The sequence below is a fragment of the Uloborus diversus genome, chromosome 1, assembly GCF_026930045.1.
Source record: "Uloborus diversus isolate 005 chromosome 1, Udiv.v.3.1, whole genome shotgun sequence".
Lineage (NCBI taxonomy): Eukaryota > Metazoa > Arthropoda > Arachnida > Araneae > Uloboridae > Uloborus > Uloborus diversus.
Genome location: NC_072731.1, coordinates 260,967,426 through 260,987,604, shown reverse-complemented (window position 1 = coordinate 260,987,604; position 20,179 = coordinate 260,967,426). Strand labels below are relative to the sequence as shown.

The 20,179-nt window shown below is 35.9% G+C and overlaps 1 protein-coding gene across 1 annotated transcript in view; it reads right to left on the bottom strand.

Moving 5' to 3' along the window:
- Positions 1–18,488, bottom strand: part of LOC129220406 (uncharacterized) — a 44,148-nt gene extending 25,660 nt beyond the window's left edge. The window contains exons 1-6 of the mRNA XM_054854827.1: positions 18,407–18,488; positions 14,377–14,436; positions 10,258–10,461; positions 8,161–8,214; positions 6,519–6,707; positions 3,370–3,819 (exon numbers count right to left, since the gene is read on the bottom strand). Coding sequence (XP_054710802.1) covers positions 3,370–3,819; positions 6,519–6,707; positions 8,161–8,214; positions 10,258–10,461; positions 14,377–14,436; positions 18,407–18,434 — 985 coding nt within the window. The 5' untranslated portion in view covers positions 18,435–18,488. The remainder of the gene's footprint in view (positions 1–3,369; positions 3,820–6,518; positions 6,708–8,160; positions 8,215–10,257; positions 10,462–14,376; positions 14,437–18,406) is intronic.
- Positions 18,489–20,179: the final 1,691 nt, after the last annotated feature.

Sequence of the window (20,179 nt, the reverse complement as noted above, 5' to 3'; positions counted from 1 at the left end):
AATAAGCTTATTAATTTTAAATATTTTTTCGTTTTGAAAGCTGTTAAAGATTTTTTTAATGTAAAAAAGTGTATTAGCTGCTTTGTTTAAAAGGTGCTGCTTTTTTTTTTAATGTGTATACGGGAAAGTAGGCTCGTGTAATTCTAGACGGAACTTCCTGTTTTAGTGTTACAATGTCTTAGCAGTGGCTTTTATGGAATAACAAACATCTTATACTGCACAGATAATTTATGATTTGATTATAACTTCATGTACCTTGGTATAACTTTTTGATTATTACGATTTATTTTTGTTTTTGTCTGATTTTTAGTATGAATAAAAAAACTGAATACCTAGACGGAAATTTAAGAAAATTCATGACTTTTAGAAACAAGGAATAATATCGCCTAACTGCAATCCTTGATTGTGAAGACATTAAGTGTTTAGAAATGAATTCAAATTATTATTAAATTAACTATTTTAATCAGTATTGTTTAAATATTTAACTAGGATTGCATTTCCTTTATCTTTATCTTATATTATACTAATAATAAAGCTGAAAGTCTGTTCGGAGGATGTCTGGATCTCTGTGACGAGCATAACGCCCAGAACGTTTGGCCGATTTTCATGAAATTTGGCACAAAGTTAGTTTGCAGCATGGGGGTGTGCACCTCGAAGCGGTTTTTTCGAAAATTCGATGTGGTTCTTTTTCTATTCCAATTTTAAGAACAAAAATATCATAAGATGGACGAGTAAATTACGAAAATATCATAACGTGGAACCGTAACATGGGTACAAGCCAATTGGCGAGAAAATTCACCACACATTATTTGTAAATATACAGGCGAACTAAAAGACCTTTTAATTTTTCTATTACGGGCAAAGCCGTGCAGATACCACTAGCATTAAATAAAATATGAAGTGCTATATTGTATTTAGAAAGAAACTCCTTTTCATCTGTTGCATACTTAGAATATTGATGTGAGAAAATGCAAAGAATTCTAACTCGTTACTTTGCTTCTTTTTTCTAGATGAAATAAATTTAATCTCCTCGAACAAAATACACAACACGATGCACTGTTAAACAACTTTGCAGACGAGTTGCGAATGTGAGAACGCAACAGCCGACTTATCATTGCTATCGAATTTGAAGGTTAAAAGTAGGAACTGATACTGAAACACTTAACAGCATTATCATCCGATGGAAATTTAATTGTCTGTCGATACTAATCACTATGTCTTATAAGGTATCTTGGTTCTCTCATACGTTTCATCATATCAGCATATTTTTTATTTATCAAACTCAGATCCGAAAAATGTTTGATATTATTTATCAAAAAGAGAAATTTAAGCATAGCGCATTGTAGCGGAAATCAAATGCTTGTTGAAGCGCAGAAGAATGTTGGAAATAATTTTTATCACATTTATCCTCCCCCCCCCCCAAAAAAAAAATGAGTTAGAAATACAAATTTCCACTGCTTTTTATTGTGCAAAAGAAAAAAGATGAATAAAAAACAGATGGGAAACTTCCGCTGGTGTCCAACCTTCGGAACACACGAGGCTTGAAAAACTGAGAAATATGGTCTTCATTTTTATAGTCAAGGTTACAAATCGAAAAATGTATTCCGAAAGCATCCAAAACAACTAATCGTCCTCATTTGTCAATAAGAACGATTGTTGCAAATTTAGAGCCAAATAGTAAAATTACTTTTAAATTTTTTTTAAAAAAAAGAAACCGCCTCCAAAAAAAAAACACCTACGAACTAAAAAGTAAAAAATAACTGATTACACTTACATACTATTTCCTACCCAAGCCTATAAATGAAATTCTTTTTTCAATTACAATACAAAAATCAACTAAACCAAACACCCAATATAAAATAAACACTGATTTTAATTTATATACGATGAATTATTTTAAATACACAACTAATTATATACGAAATCGGGGCCTCCTATAAACTACTATCTAACGTAACTCACAACCCACCGAATCCTGAATTAGACACTAATTTAACTAAACGCGAAATTAGTCTTTGAAACTAAACCTACTCAGTTACGCTAGGAAACGAGCTTGGATTTCTCCGAGACCCCTTATCAGATCCAGACCAAATTACCCTGGGACCATCTGGAAAGTATACCCTTCCCAACAAAAAAAGAATTTTTCAAATCGTTCCAGTATTCTTGGAGAAATGCGAAAACATACATAAAAAGCCGCAAGACGAAATCATAACTCCTTTTTTGAAGTCGGTTAAAAAGGGTTTCTAAAAGAAAGCTGAAAGCTTCGTATGGTTAAGATAAAAACTTAGTCGTGACAACAACGTTTCTTGGTTTGTCATTTTCTCTTTTTCCGTGTTTCCCCATGCTATTTAGAAAATTGTTTTCAATATACAGGGTGTTTCAAAATGAATAGCGGGGTTTTAACATGTTAAAATATTTATTACACCAAACTTACAGCCACAAGTGATATATCAAATGAAAGAGAAAATCAAACAGTTTTACATAATAGCTTACAAGAGTTCAATGTGAGCACCATTCGTCACTCGGCACACGACAAGACGATATGCGAGTTCTTCCCAAACTTTGATGAGTGCCTCATTAGTAATTGCTGCAACAGTTGTTTCAATCCTGTTCCTTAATTCGGGAAGGTCGGCTGGCAGTGGAGGCACATACACACGGTCCTTAATAAACCCCCAAAGATAGAAATCACACGACGTTAAGTCGGGTGACCGTGGAGGCCATAGGAAACAAGCCCTGTCATTAGGCCCCTTACGGCCAATCCAGCGGTCGGGTACAGTTAGGTTAAGCCAATCGCGTACCTCATTATGCCAGTGAGGCGGCGCACCATCTTGCTGAAAGATAAAACACAAAAAGCTTTCTGTTCTTTAGTCGCCATCTTTGCTACAAACGCTTTCTAGCGGATTGCAGCAGAAACATTCCACGCGCATGCGCACTGATGCCAACAAACAAAAAAAAAACTGTTTGAGTTTCTCTTTCATTTGATATATCACTTGTGACTGTAAGTTTAGTGTAATAAATATTATAACATGTTAAAACCCCGCTATTCATTTTGAAACGTATATTTGAATTTTATTTGTGCTTTGGCCCGAGAGATTCGACTTAACATGAGATGCAACCCTCTGCTGAAACAAGTTGGGCACCACTGTGTTCTTCAAGGTATTTTTAAAGTTTTTAATGTAATATTAGTTCTTATTATCTTAAAGAAAATACAAGCATTTGATATTTTTATTGCATAATGTACTATTTAGCATTTCAAGGGTTAAAACCTCGATATAACAACACTTAAAATACTTAAATGCATCACTGGTGACAAAGAGCTGTCCACTATTCAATCTTTTAGAGAACTGTACTTGATGGACATTGATCAGTCGTCCTGAAATTCGTAATCTGGATTCACGCAGGCGAGAAGTTCCTTAGAAAATATCAAATCCTGGCCGCATCTTTTGACGGACGGGATCCAGTTCAGACAGAAAATGAACAGTCTGTCGCTGCTGGGGTGGACGTGATATCCGATGTCTTCGGGACACGTGAACCACTTGTCTGGATCGCCAGTCTCCTTGACGATGCAGTCGACGTCGTCTTCGTCGCAGTCTGTCTCTGGAGGTCCTGTTGGCTTCGGGGTGGTCGTTATTTTGATCGTGGTTGGCTCCTCTGTGGTCGTCGCCTCTTCGGTGGTCACTTGCACTGTCGTCGGTTCTGGAGTAGTGACTTCCTCTGTTTGGGTCGTCGTGGGTGTTCTGGTGGTCACTGCTTCGGTGACCTCTGTTGTTGTGGTTGGCTCGGTGATGGGTCTGGTTGGCTTAATGTCGGTTGTTGAACCTGAAACATGGTGGGAAGATTTGTTTTTTGAATTTCGTAATAATAAACGCGTGGAATCTTTGCGAAGTTTGCACAGGCAAGTTGACAACCAAAATCAACCAGATCAGTTATAGTGTTGGACGATTGAACTTAATACATATACATGGGATACTCGAACGGGTTGAATAATCTTCCCCTGTCGTTTTAGATCAGTCACGTGGGTGAAACCGCATCCGATTCACCAATCAAATGTCGAATTCTGCTCGTGACTGAGTCGAAAACGATATCGAAGGTAAGCCAAAGCGTACGACAGTCAGACTGATTGTCATTACAAAGTTCCAAAAGTTCAAATACTTAGTATTCTAGGTCCTTAGAAATTAACGCTACGAAGGAGGTAACGGGTTCGATTCCTGCCTTCCTTCTCATTAGGGTCGTTTCCATGGACACTTTCGACCCCGGAAAAAAACCTGCTTTTCACCGCATTCCGGTTATTTGCGGGGTATATGTGGAATATTTCTCCTCCTGCTTGCTTCTGGAGGGAAAGCGTAGTTTCGTCTACTTGCTGGGTGTAGCCGCTAAGGATGCTGAGTAAAAACCGCTTTCTCTGGTACCATAGAAAACCTCTTTATGCATCGAAACGGAGAATTTTTCAATCGTTTTTTGCGAAGCCGGGGCGGGGATTTACGGGGTCGAAAAGTGTGTTGTGAACGCGGCTTTTGTGATATAAATTTCATTCTGACTTGAACTACTTGTGCCGCGTAGTGTAGTACTCGCAGTGCAACACGTTGAAATGCCTGAAATACAGTCGACTCCCGCTACAACGCGATTCGACTTACGCGAAATGGCTATAACGCGAGTTTTCCACGAGTTACGAATTTTAGAGATAACGCTAATTTTTCGTCTATAATACGAATTTTTTAGAAGGAAGTATCGGCTTCGTTATTAGCCGCTAAATATTGATTTCGTGATTACTATTACATACCTTTAGGCATCATTTACAGCGAAAGTTTCCACATCAAACTAGTCTATGCATCGCGTTGTTAGTCACTCAGCATCATTCATTTATTTATTAAGCAATCACGATTGCTTATTGTTCTCATTTGACTGTTTTGATGTGCTATCCTTTTATTTTCCCACCGCCACCCTCCGCACCCTGTCGCCGTCCACCGGCTCCTCACGATGCTGCTCCTCTAGCGAAAGCCGTCTCCATCCATGTCCTACACACATGCGCATACATACACAATTACACACGCACACACATATACACACACACAAACACATACACACATGCATACATACAGACACCTACACATACACACACACATACACACAACTACCCACGCATTCATACCTGCACACTGACACAAACACATATGCCTACACACACATACACATACCCTCTCCCCACACACATACACACATTCATATACACAACTACCCACACACTTATGCCAGCACACAGACAAACACACATGCCTACACACACATACACATACCCCTACACACAAACACACATACCCCCACACACAAACACACACGCCTACATACACACACTTGTGATTGCGAAAAACATAATTTGAATTCAAGATGTCAAAATTCAAATTAATTATTTTTTTTTTTCATTTGAAATATTAAAGTTGATGAAATATAATGGTACCTTAGTGGTACCTTCATCTAAACTTTGTGAAAATGGGAAGAAAAACAAAGTTTCTGATTAAAAAAAAGGGGGCGGAGGGAGCTAACATTCTCGGAGATGCTTGAACAACTACAAAACGTCGACGGTAGCGCGACAATAAATATGAGTGAATCTTCCATGCGTGCTAATAAATATTGTTACAAATCCTGTAAATAGTAAATATTGTAGTAACGTAACCTGTAAATAGTTTCCCGTAATGAATATACAACCCCTTAACATATGGCTAAAGTATACGATCCCCCTATTTCTTTTTTTGTTCATTGATAAAATTTGATAACGGTCTACTATTTTCCAGAAGCGTGTGGAATATTTGAGAGATTTCTTTTCGCTGTGTATATAAACCGTTACGCTGGATAAAGAGGGGAGTTTCGATTGAGATTTCGAACTGAGAGCGTATTTGCTCTGTTTATAGCGAGGCATTTCGCTGTGTTGTTTTCGTATTTGGAAGTAAATACGTGTGTAAACGTTGAGTTTACGGTGTTGTGTGATAATTGCTTAATTGCTGATGAATAATTTAGCAGTTGTTGACGATCTTTCCTGTACATAGTGTAAATAAATTTCCTGTGTTTTGATCAAGAACTGTGTCTTCATTTCAAGAAAGTGGAAGTCGCACCGGATCCGTTACAATATGTTACTGTATACTGTATAGTACTATTATCGTGCAACATTTTATTATTGCTACATACTGTGCATACTGTGTTGTTTCATTTTATATCTTTCCCTTCCGTTGTTTCATTTTGCGATCTTAGTATTTCATCTTGAATAAAACAGTTTTTTTATTTTTTAAATACAGCAAAAGTTCAGTTTTTTATGTAAGAAACAGTAGAGTATAGTTGAGGAATGCTTTAAAGCAGTTTGAGAGTGTTCATAAGTGTCTAAAAGAATTTGGTATGCTTCAAAAAATTTGTATCACGTATTTTTTTACAACGCGAAATTTCGACTTACGCGAGGAGTCTTGGAACGCATCCCTCGCGTAAGTCGGGACTCGACTGTAATAACAACAACACTAATAATTATACTGTACCTCCGGGTCTGTGCCTGTTCCCACAGTTGACATCCTTCGCTGGCAAACACTTCTTCTTCGCAGCGTCGAACAGTTCCGAATCCGGGCATGTTTTGAGGCTCGGCATGAAAACAGTACACCGGTAGTATTTATTGCATTCAGTCGGATGTGGGAACGAACCAATTATGGTGGGACAGTTAAACTTATCGTCTGAAAAGAAGCAAAATGAGCACATTAATATTATTCTAAGAAATCATGTTTTGATTACTTTGCTTTTTCTTTATTCTGCCCTCTACATATTATCATTATTATTTTATTATCATTACTACTATTATTGTTGTATTTGCATTTTGTGCCCTTTAGCTCCACTTTGTTATTTTTACTGGTTCAATTTGACTTTTGTATGTTGACGCATTCACTCTTATTTACTCTTTGGTTGCTGTTGTTGTTTGTTAGTAATGGTACTTTGGAGACTCCTAAGCCCCATTCGCGTATCGGGTATGAATTTGAATCTGAAGGGTGCGGCTCCTGAGAAAATGAGCCGCCCAAATTGGGTAAGAGTCCGACTTGGCGTCAATAGATGGCAGCACAGCCTCCGCAGCTCAGGCATACCTAGGAAGGGGAGAGGGAACTCTGCACTCAGGGTAACTGCTAACGACCAGCCATGGGACTTTCGGACTCACGGATTCATCCAGCGTGTACCCTACATGTACGACGTCGGGCTTCGAACCCACAGGGGTGCCCATCCCCCCCAAGTTCAATGGCGCAAATTCTCCCCCCCCCCCCCCCCCCCAAATTTTCTCAACACTCTTTTTCTTTTTTATTTTTAATTTTCTAATTTATTTTCAATGTTTTATTTATTTACTTATTTTTTTTAATATTTTTTATTCATTTGTTTATTTATTTTTTTTTAAATTATTGTTATTATTATTTTATTAGAAAATTCTGTGCTACACGAACGACATACACACACACACACGAATTAAATAAATAAATGATATAAAATATAAACAGAATAAGATAAATTAAAATAAAATAAATAACTTAAATTAAAAATAAATCAATAAATAAAATCAATATATAAAAAATCACCCCCCTCCCAAATTTTGATGGCGCAACTTGCGCCATAATCCCCCCCCCCCCACAGGCATAAAAGGCGGTTGGTCTTTTAATGAAACTATAAAGTTAGTTCTTTTTCCTTAAAAAGGTCTCAAAGAATAAGTTAATAAATTTTTCAAATGCAGGGTGCACTAGAAACACATAGAAACTTGACAAATTTATACAAATGGGGAAAATAGAAGAAAGGAAAATTGGTCTGCAGGGTTCAGCCACGGGAATATTTTTGATTGGAGCAAAGATAACTTAATTCCGTGATATCCAGTCTGTGAGACCCTATAAAATCAAAGAATTATCGTAAGGAGAGGGGGGGGGGCAAGCAGCTGTACAAAAGAATTTCAGTAATGGAAAAAAAAGTAAAATTGGTGTCGGAAAATAAGAATCGGCGAAACGTAATCCATATGGCATTTGGATCGGCCAACCAATCACATATAGTTTCATATTCATTGAATTACTAAAATGGAAAAAAAAATGACACTAAAATACCACACTGACGTTATATACTCTTGTGTAAAACACATGATGAAAAGAAAGATAAGTTTCTGACCTTTAGTTGTTGGTGTCATCGTACTTGATTTGGAAGGTGCTCCAGTTGTCTTTTCTGTAAAATATGGAAACATAAATATAAGGAAAAATATCATCGAAAAATGTGGGGAAGATAAAATTAATATGAATAAATAAAATACTAGATAAATGAATAAAATTCCTAAAAAATTAGAACTGAACAAAAAGGTTTAAATTTAAATATGCGATTCTTTTGTTCAAAAACAGCGAAAATCACTCCCACGTACATTAGAGATGAGACTGGCTCGGACTCGAGCAAAGATATTCAATCGTGAATCTCCAAACAAATTCACAGGAAATAAACATTTTCCTACTGTGAGAAAATGAAAGGAACATTTAAATCAGTTCAATCATTGTGAACATTTATTCCCCCTCCTCCCCCCCCCCAAAAAAAAATTAACGCTAATTTATATTGTTTTTTTTTTTTTAACGGTTACTATTGCAGTATGTCATAGAGTAATGCATTTGAAGTGGAGCATTTTGAGAAAATTTAAATTTCTGCTAATAAAGAACATTTGACTTAACATTTTTCATTAATAGAGAGATCATGTCAGACTGTAGAAGACTCTGTTTTTGATACAAGAAAGTTTCCTTCGGTCTCGGGGGGGGGGGGGTCGGATTTTGGTCCGAGACAATATTACCCGGGCTCGGGCGGGCTCGGTCACAAGTTTGCGTGCTCGGGCGGGCCCGGGCTCTCAAAAATGAGCCCGAACTCATCTCTAACGTACATGTAAATGTGTTGCGTTTTCAAAGCAGAGGGGGAGGGGGGAGTCAGTTACACCCTCCTGATTCTCATACATGAAAGCACTGAATGAGTGTAAAACTGGACCACACACGCCCCAGTACGATAAACTATCAAATTAAGGGTAGATCAAACTGTTTTAAACTAAATCCTGGACGAGCTGATGTCATCACATGACTTCCTATTATTCCAATTTAATGTCATTTCCCCATTTCTGACAATTTTAATTTGATTCAAAAGTTTACTCTCTAAATATCACCAACAGTGGCCAAATTAAAACCAAATTAAAAAAAAAAAAAATCGCCAAATTTGTCGCCAAGTTGGCGACCAAAATACTGGCGGTACATCGCCAAGTGTCCGCCAAATTATAACACGACTTGAGTTTACATCGAAATTAAGAATGATTTCCCCCCCCAAAAGGGGCAAAAGACCCCTTTAGAAACACCCGAAGGCAACCAAAAGGGGAGGTGCACAAGTAGACCCCACTAGGAGTCTACGTACCAAATTTCAACGTCCTAGGACATACCGTTCTTGAGTTATGCGACATACATACGCACATACAGACATCACGAGAAAACTCGTTGTAGTTAACTTTGGAATCGTCAAAATTGATATTTCACGTGTCTATACGTTCTTAGGCACTTATCCACGTGTGTTAGAGACGAAAAAAAAAAAAACTCAACATTCATTCGGGGGAGAACAAAATGGAAATTAAGGCTGATTTTTGAGTGCAAATATTTTCGCGAATACAATACTTCCTTTTTGTAAAAGGAAATAAAAATGAAAAAAATGCAGTTACTGCCCTTTACCTGCCCACAGCAGTGTACAAGTTCACACTAAAATATTGTGTCACTTTTGTTTTAGTTTTTAAAAAAATTTCAAAAATTATTTCTTCATACCTAACAACTAACTCTACTGGTTTTTCTGGGAGGTTCCTTCATTTTGAGCATTTCTCTCGATTGTGTATGTAATGTAAAGAATTTGCACTTAGTTGTACTTTGGTGGATAGTAAAAAAGATCTATTTTTCTCTAACTAACAAATGAAAAATGTGATATTGCTGTACGTCTCAATCATCTACAGGATTTTTTTTCCAGATGTTGGCAGGGATGTATTTTTCTTCAAACTTTTAAAATTACAACAATTAATAACTTAATAATCATGTAAAAAATCAAACTGATACAACAATTACCTGGATCCAATTTACCCTACCCTCGAGTTTTGAGTGAAAATTTTTTTCGTGAAAACAATACTTCCTTTTTTTGTAAAAGGAAGTAAAAATAGTGAAAAGATTGTGGCAACGCATAGTGCGAAATAGAATATTTAATAAACAAACTTACCTTGACCCCAACAAATGGCTATTGGTATCGGCAAGCAAACTCTCCGGAGAACGTCGAATCTCCTCAAAAATCCACACTTCTTCCTGCTGGAATAGCCAGCCACACATATGTAATAGTACGAACAGTCGGTGGGATCCGAGTAGGTGCCGAAGGGCAAAGGGCATTTGAAGGTGGCTTTTGCAAGTTGTGTGTCATCGTCAGACCCTAAAGTGCAAAAGCCGCTTTATAAGGCAGAATTGTCAGAACGTCGAATCAAATAAGAAAATGTAATTGTATGCACAAACGAAAAATATTATAAGAGACGTACAATAGGGAAGTTGTAACCTATTAAATGTTCATACTTTGACTATTGGGTATTGTTAATTGACCCTCAAAACTAAAAAATTCACCATCGCTGAATTTTAAAACACCGTGATTGATTTTTAATTAATTTTAAAAATCCACGCGCAAAAGTGCGCGCTTCTGAAACGTCACGAGCTTACGTCACAGGGCACTAATGGGCAGCCTTCCGCCGAAGATCCCTTGTCTTCGCTAGGGACATTTTGAGTGCGCTGATATTTTTATTTTTTAGAAATTCAATAATCCTTTTGAACACACTATGGAGACCGGATTCGTTAAAGCACAATCTAAATAATCTTCCTCGTGTAACATCAATAATTTTATTCGAATATTTCCGAGAGGATGAGAGGTTTAATGTTCCAGAAACGCGAGGAGTTAAATGCGAGGAGATAAGCCTTTTGCGTTTCGTCTTCGAAGTCGAATGCGTGACCTTCGCTTCTCCCCTATCGGAAGAGGGCATGACGCCACTTCCTATGCCATTTGACGTCACAAGCACTCGAACTTTAAAAATTAATTTTTAAAAAAATACTTATCGTATCGCAAAAATTTTTTCACCTATGATGTTCATACATGTTACTCTATCATATAAAAATAAAATTGAAAAATCGAAAATTTCCCTATTGGCAAACAAAGTACGCCTTTTTTCATCAGTGCAGAATGGAAAATATTACAGAACCCACGAGAAAAAACTAGTGAACAGAGCAATACTACAGGAGAGGGAATAGGAAAAGGCGGAGAATACAGGTAGTTATCAAAATAATGGAAACACTCTGTGACAAGTGTGTTATGAAAAGCTACTCTGCCATAAATATTCTGTTGATAAAGTAGCCTTTTGACTCTAATCACTCACACTGGTGAATCCAGATGGTGACAGAGTTCTCTGGTCATTTTTGCTGATATTGTTCGCTTTTTAGACATTACAATCCTCTTCAATACCCGTCCGTCTCTTTCACTGAGCTTCTCTTTCCGCCCACTATTTTGCTTTGCCGAGCTTGTCTTACCGCGCTGCGTGTCTGCTGTCATGACTTTAGATACTGTACCTCTAGAAACACCAAAAAGTTGAGATGTTTCAGTTACATTTGCTTCAGCTAGACGCGCTCCAACAGATTGGCCTCTTTTAAAATTTGAGAGGTCCGATATTTCACGCGCTTGAACAAAATCCAAGACGTCCAGAACTTCAATTAATCCACCATATACTACAAGAATATGTACATTGCTATTTATTTAAAAAAAAAAAAAAAACAGATATTTAGTTTTATTCTTTATTACGTACGAAGCTCATTCCAAAATTTTACTTTTATAAACAGGTGTGTCCATTATTTTGATAACTACCTGTATATTGTCTCTCAGGAAAAATAGCAAGTGAACAGTTCAAGTGAAAAAAAAATTACAAGAGAGTAAAAATCTTACTACTATTATACATGCGAAAGTTTGTCTGTATGGATGGATGTTTGTTACTCTTTCACGCAAAAACTACTGAATATATATATTGTATGAATAAATATTTCTGACGCTTCTTATAATATTTTTTTTATTAACTTCTTGATATTTTTTTAATTTAAAATAAATGTAATATTATTTATTAACTTGTTGCCATGCTATCACGTAAAATTTAAAAATACAACAATACAGAGAATGTATTCTTTCTCGCAAAAGCGGGCTGGTGAAAAGGAAAAACAGAAGAAAGTGAATAGAAAAGTAAAACAAGAGAGAGAATTTTAAAATACAGCAAGAGAGACAATGTATCACCTCTACAAAAACGGGCAATTTATCTTTTCTCTTTAAAATTTATCTTTCTGGCACTAAGCCGCCCCGTTGTATAGGTCGTAGAGTATGACTCTGGTAAAAAGTCACTTGACGTTGAGAGAGTTTATTTCTCCTCGGAGAGAAAGAAGATAAATTACCCATTTTAAAAAATAAATTAATTGTTTAAAAAACTAAAAAAAAAAAATACGCTTTTGTAGCAAAATGAACTAAAAAGTTTAAAATAATTTTTGGATGGTGAGTATATAAAGTAATTGACCAAACACTTAATTTTAATGTAATACAAAAAACCGCGGGGTGCTGTCTATTTACATTGCATGGACAACAAATGGAAAGAATTCAAGACAACTGATAAGACGCCCCCCACGCTTTTTTATACTACATCAATGTTAAGTGTTTGGTCAATTACTTTATATACTTATCATCTAAAGATTATTTTTTACTTTTTTGTTCATTTTGCTACGAAAGTGTGTTTATTATTATTATTATTAGTTTTTTGAACTATTAAGTTAATTTATTAAATTTTTTTTTCTGTTTAGTTTAACTTGTTTCACGAAAAAATATTCATTTCAACATAATTCAAAACCTTTTATATTCATGAAATCCCGCCCCCTAAAAAACCATTAAAGGTCTCGGGAGGCATTCGAAACGCGGTCTCTCGAACTCCAAAAAGAATAATTGTACTCCTTGTGTGTAACAGCCGAGCTCCAAAAACATTCAACTGGGCCGATAAATTGCCTGTCGAGAAATTGTCTACTCCAGCTAATCCATCTCAGTCATCGATGCTTGTGTGCGGAAATCATATCTATATTACTTTGAAAATTTGAGATTCATTGTTCTCAACAATGGACCGATAAACCCTGAATTGACAATTGAAGGCTCGCCTAAATTTTGGGCAGGAAATTAGTTAAAAATAATTATAACTCATCTTCTAATTACCTTGGAACATTGGAACAAATTTTCCTTGTGGGTCATATCTTTCTAGTAATATTTTATACTTTATTGAAAAAAGTCAAAGTTTTGATCTGTGTGTAAACATAGCAGTTTTTAAACTTCTTCAAACCAACTTAGGACACCTTAAATTTTCAAATTTAATCAATTATTCAAGCATTGAATTGTTGCCGCGATATTATAATACAAATTTACCGACGAGAAACAATATTTTAGTTTGTTCGTATATCCAGGTTCAATGGAGTTGTTTCCTTCAGTCAAAAGTACCATTTTTAGTCACTGAAGTTGAGAGAATGAGTAAAAAAATAATAATAATAACATGGACCCGGAAAATACTATCATTTTCCCAACAGTTTTTTTAATTAGTTTTTTTTAAATGTCCTTTTTTTTCAAACAAGGTGCGGTCTTTACATCACAAATGATGTACTTTGGCACATTCCACTGGTGCGCTGAATGTTTACGCTTGCTGTCTACTGCATTTTCAGGGTATGATAATTCAGAAGCGAATTAAATATTGAGCTCTACTCTTGCTATCAACCATATCGGTGCCATTACATATGAGTAAAGAAGTGAATTAAATATTGCGCTCTGCGCTAATGGCACCAGTGAATGGCAGTACATCATTTGTGATGTTATGAGCTGAAGCGTAAAAAAATAAATTGAGTCTGCGCACCGATTTAAATATTTTTTAAAAATAGTAAACTTTATCAAGTTATTTTTAAAAAAATCAAACCCTATGTTTTTAAAAGCATGCTCTTTCAGAAAAAAATACTTTTAAAATTTCGGAAACGATCCCATTATATTTCACTAATTACCTTGCTCTAATATCAAATAACGTAAATACTTTTAATGGTTTTGAAATTGATTGATTGATTGATCTATAGCGCATAAGAATATTGGACTGATCTTTAATTTAAGCTGCAATAAAAATGTTTTTGACGTAAAATAAGTTTGAGTGGAAATAGATTTTGTGGCCATTCGTACCTCTTTTAGGGGAAAAGGTAAATGCGATTAAAGGATTTGAAACAAACTACTACTGATTTTAAACATTTTTAAGTCACTCACCTTGACTTTGTTCTTCGGCTCCCTTTGCCAACAACGCCAATAATAATAACGCACAAATGGCTATATGAATAGAAATATTTAATATTATTTTTCAGCATACATAGTTAGTCTGTTCAGTTACAGTAAGGCCACTATAAAAGGGTAGCCGACTTATCTGACATTTTGGTTTCAAAAGTGTCGGGGGACAAAATGGATGCTTGTACAAAAGCCTCGTTACAAAAAAACTGGTCCCAAGCTTTAGATTTGTTGCCTCATTGATGTTTGATTATTTTATTCTGTAAATGGATGAAGGTTTAATTAATAAAATTAAAAACAAAAAAAAAAGAAAATTAATTTGAATTTTGACACTTTGAATTCAAATTATGTTTTTCGCAATCACGAGTGTGTGTATGTAGGCGTGTGTGTTTGTGTGTGGGGGTATGTGTGTTTGTGTGTAGAGGGTATGTGTTTGTGTGTGCAGGCATGTGTGTTTGTGTCTGTGAGCTGGTATAAATGTGTGGGTAGTTGTGTGCATGAATGTGTGTGTGGGGGGTATGTGTATGTGTGTGTAGGCATATGTGTCTGTGTGCAGGCATGAATGTGTGTATGTGTGTATGGTATATGTTTTGTGTGTGTGTGTGTGTGTGTATGTGTAGGTGTCTCTATGTATGTATGCATGAATGTGTGAGTAGTTATGTGTATGTATGTGTGTATGTTTTTGTGTGTGTATGTGTAGGTGTCTGTATATATGCGTGTGTGTATGTGTATGTGTGTATAGGTGTATGTGTTTGTGTGTGTGTGTGTGCGTGTGTTTGTGTAGTTGTGTATGTATGCTCTTGTGTGTAGGACATGGATGCAACCTGGAGACAGTTTTCGCAAGAGGAGCAGCATCGTGAGGTCGGTCAACGGTGGTGCTGGGGGGGAGGGGAGGCGGCGGGAAAATAAAATCATAGGAATTCAAAACAGTCAAGTGAGAACAATAAGCAATCGTGATTGCTCAATAAGTTGTGAAAATGTGGTTCATTGCAGTAAACATTTCCCGATACACTTTTGTTGAATTTGTGAACTAAGTTATTTTTCTAGATTTACTTTAAGTGGCATTTTACTCAATTTATCATCAATTGCTTGACGACATAGCAACCGGCGAATAGTGTAGCTTAATTATAAATACTAGAACTAAGGTTGGATTCAAAGCTGTCTTGGAACCAAAATGTCGGATAAGTCGGTCTGTCCTTTTCAAGGGGTTCTAAGTTACACTGTAAGAGAATTCCGAAGCGTCACAGATTATTTCCGAGCAACGTTTTATGATTTCACCAGTTTTCTGTGAAAATCAAATATCTTTGCAAATACGTTTCCAGGCTCGCTTTAAGTTGTATGTATGCAGATGTCACACTGTTGTGAAAAACATTTTTAGCTACCACTGTGAATATGTATTCAACTTTTTGTTAGGTGTTTAGTTTTCAGCTCCGTTTAGCTTCAGCTGACCATTCCAGATTGACTGAGGCCCAAGCAAGGGAAAAGGCAGTCTCTGGATAGTGTAACTTGGAAAGGATTGCAGGCAAGTACAGTACTGTTAAAAAAAAAATTGCATCACCCTCGCATCTTCACAACAATGGGATTATGTGAGAAGTTTTGGTCGACCGATTAACGATGAATGTATGCGAAATTCTGCAAAACTTATGAAATAAACATTTAACAGCAGGAATCCGATCATTGTCTACGTGGATCGGGGCTGTTTCCAGGCCAAGGCAAACTGCTGACCCCATGCTCATTTTTCCATTTCTGAACCTGCGTGTGAGTTTAGAGAGAAAAAATTACTTAACCCCACGCCAATTTAAGTCTAATGGCAGAATAAAGGTTTTGGAGTTGTTACTTACCAGTTTTGCCCTGTGGCACGGAGCAGAATCATCCTGGCAAATGACGTTTGGAACTGATGCAAAGGGATCCCGGATAGTAGGAAGCAATTTCTCCTCCAAAATACCAATATACACCTAAGCGTTTACTGTTCCTTGCACAAAGGGAAACCCACCAACTCCTTGATCAGAAATCCATCCCCAAATCAGCTGGGATACGGGTTGCTTGACTGTGTGTTGAATGCAGTCAGGATGATATGCCTCTCCTTTGCGGCGCGGGTGATGCAATTTTTTTTACCACTACTGTATGTTGTTTTGTATCTGCTTGCAATTCTGCCTTAGCTTCTGCCATTTTTGCTGCAAGAGCTTTTCCGATAAATCAGGAAGGTACCAAGCTATTGCTGTTAGCACTTCTAGTTTTCAATGAAAGCTCGCGATTTCTTCCAGAAACAGGATTTATTTGGACGGTTTCTGGATTTTCTAGATATATTCCAAGTTAATTTTAAGAATGTTGCTGACTTTTAGCGGGGAACATTCGTGTTTTTTGCCAGATATGTTACTGGCAGAAATCTGGTACATAGGCTGCCCATTTTTTCCCAGGAACTTTTTGGATTTTTTTTTACCGAGCACAGAAAAAATAATATTAAATTGAAAACTAAAAAAAAAAAAAAAACGACTCGAATGAATGATAGCTAAAAACTGGTGCCCAAATATTTTTACGCGCGGTCCTTCATCAATAAGCAGTTTCCATCTGTTTGGGGTCAAAATGTCACCGCCGAAATGTCGCGGGGCAAAATGTTGCGGCCAAAATATCGCCGGAAGTTAATGCAAAATTGAGCATCGTACTATTACAAAATGTAAATACGCATTAAAAAGACATTTTCTCCTTAAAATTTTGATATTTTCGCAAATCGCAAAGACGTTTCAGGCTTAGCTTAGCTATTATTACATTCAAAAGTTACATAGTAGAAAATTTTCGTATTTGCATCTTATTGCTATCAGGCAAAACATTTGACGCGTCACTAATGAATAATTATGATATATCGCTTGAAAATATTTATCGTCACCAAACTTTTCGTGGGGTTTTTAAATGCGTTGGTATCATAATATTTTATTACTTCTCGTGGTGGTGGCAGGGGGAGGAGGTACCGAATAAATATCGGGGCAAATCTGCTCACAAGCAATTGTCAGGCCCTGCTAATATTCCACGATGGAAAGTATGAGTGTGTCTCTATATTCTCTTTCTTAAAAACTTGTGATTTTATTCAAAAGTTGAAAATGATCACAGCCATGTACAATTCTTGTAGTTATAATATTTTATTACCAGTTCTACTCACTGAGAAAATCGTTTTTGGTGAAACGCTTTAATATCGAGTGCGTATATACCCATTTATTATTGCTCATTACTACGTAAACTCAAAGATTTGTTCCTTTTATCTATGTTTTTGAGATAGATATAGGGGGTAGTCTGACCAGTAAATGAACAAGTGCACAAATTAAGAGAACACATTTTAAGAAGCTCATAATGATTTTAACAACTGTAACATTTAGCACATGACAAATTAAATACAGTGGAACTCGGTTAATACGGACTGTCAAAAATCCACGAATTTGTTCATATTAGCCGTTATTCGTAACAACCGTGAATATGTAATATGTGAAAGAAAAAATGCATACATATAATTTTACTACGTATGTATTAGTTATCTATACTAATAATATAAAGTAGAAAAGTTTGTTTGTTTGTTTGAACGCGGTAATCTCAGGAACTATTCGTTCGAACTGAAAAATTGTATGTTTATTGATACGTGATGTAATTATTGAGAAATACAACTTGAAATATTTTGAGGTTCTACTACAGGATTTTTTTTTGGGGGGGGGGAGGGGGGGAAGTATGAAAAAAAAGGGGAAATGTGCGGCAATCCAGTAAATAAACACGTCTAAAATAGTGTATGAACAAAAATATTTCTAATCATTTCCCTTTTAGTAACTTTCCCGTAAAAGTAAAAGAAAGAAAAAAATAAAAATCATTTGAACTTTGACGCCTTGAATTCAAATGAACTGGATACAATTTTAACTAATTGTTTGGCCCAAAGAGGTTTTTGAGATGGATATAATTTTTACGAATTATTCAGCAAAACATGAGAAGAATTAGTTTTGACTGCGAATGAACGGTGTACTAAAAGGGGTAAACTTACCGTACAGCCACTTTCGAGTGTACTCCATTGTATATGCTATTTGTCAGAAAGATTGCCGCGATGGTAAAATATCAATATGTAGCAATCCTGTGAGAAAGAACAGAAGGGTGTTGAGTGCTCAGACGGATTTGATAAAGCAACTCCATTTATCTTCAAAAAGGAAATTCCGCTTACATGAGATACAAGTTGTTGTGGCTTGTATTTTAAGCGATGTCAATAACAATATTTTGATAACTTCTGTTTTATTGGTGTTCTGATGAGATATTTTTGTCATATTGAGAGAAAAGACAGTTCTTACAGTGAAGGAAAAGTAAAAGCTGGGCAATAAAGAAGTGACTTTCAAATAATAATAATAATAATAATAATTAGAGACGTACCGAGTACTCGGTAACTACTCGGTACTCGGCCAATTTGCCGAGTACTCGGTACTCGGCCAAATTCTGATCAGATACTCGGCCAATACCGAGTAGTTGCAAAAAGTTGAATGATGTCCAAGACAGATACTAAAATTTATTAAAAAAAAGAGCAAGCATTATATTCTGCAATCATTTACAATTAAAATTTATAAGTCAAATTTAAATTTTGAGATAAATGAAGTTTGTAATGCTTCAATGGAATAAATCTTTATTTTAATGTCCCCAAAGTTAATAAAACTTATTTATTAAAAATTATGCAAAAAAGGTAAGTATAGAAAATATGGAATTTTTATATTAAGAATGAATTTTTGCTACAAACAAAAATTAGTTATAAAAAATATAAAAATACCTTTGCTGAAAAAATAAAAGGAAATAAAACAACGTTAAAAGCACAGTGCAGGAACACTGCAGACACGTATTTAGTGTTACAAGGAATTTCTTTTTCAATGCACAAAATGGGAGCTCGTGGATTTAAAGACAAAACTCGGATTTTTTTGTCGTATGTCTTTACATTCTTTAGCTCACATGTTATGCACTGAAAAAGACGTTCCTTGTAATGGGGGGTCAGAAACACGTGTCAGCAGTGTTCCTGCACATTTGTTTTATCTGTTTTTAAAAATTATTTATGTTGACTAGAACTGTAATTGATTGGTATACAGTGAAACCCCTCCTAACGGACATCCCTCTTATGCGGACAATTTTCAATTCCCCAGTTCCAATGCGAATAACATTATTAACCCCTGTCCTGCGGACACCTCTCTATTGCGGACAAAAAAAAATTGTCCTGTTAGTGTCTGCATTAGAGGGATTTCACTGTAATTTGTTTTAATTCCAACTTGATAAATCATACTTTTTATTTATTTTTAATTTTAAAAATATTTTTTTTTTTTTTGTAAAATTTTTGACAAACAAAATTGTTTATATAATGCGTAATTAAATTTCAGCAGGAATTTAGTTTTAAAAACTATTATATGGACAAGGAGGTCTATACTACTATTCCAATAAGTTCAAAATTCATCACATGTGTGTCGGTGGTTCTTCTTAAAACATAATTGGTACTTGGTAACTCGGCCGAGTAGTGAAAAGCCGAGTACTCGGTAACTCGGTACTCGGCCGAGTAGTGAAAGGCCGAGTACTCGGTACTCGGCTACTCGGCCAAAGTGCTACTCGGTACGTCTTTAATAATAATAATTGAAGGTTTGTTCCTCTTAAAACAGTTCAAAACTTCAATACAGACAAAAAACAAATTCATTTAAAATCGCTCGAACAAAATAAAGTTTGCTGAAAAAGATTATTCCATTTCAGTTTTCAAACAAAAAGCACCCATTTCTCAATGTCTATACAGACATAGTTGAGA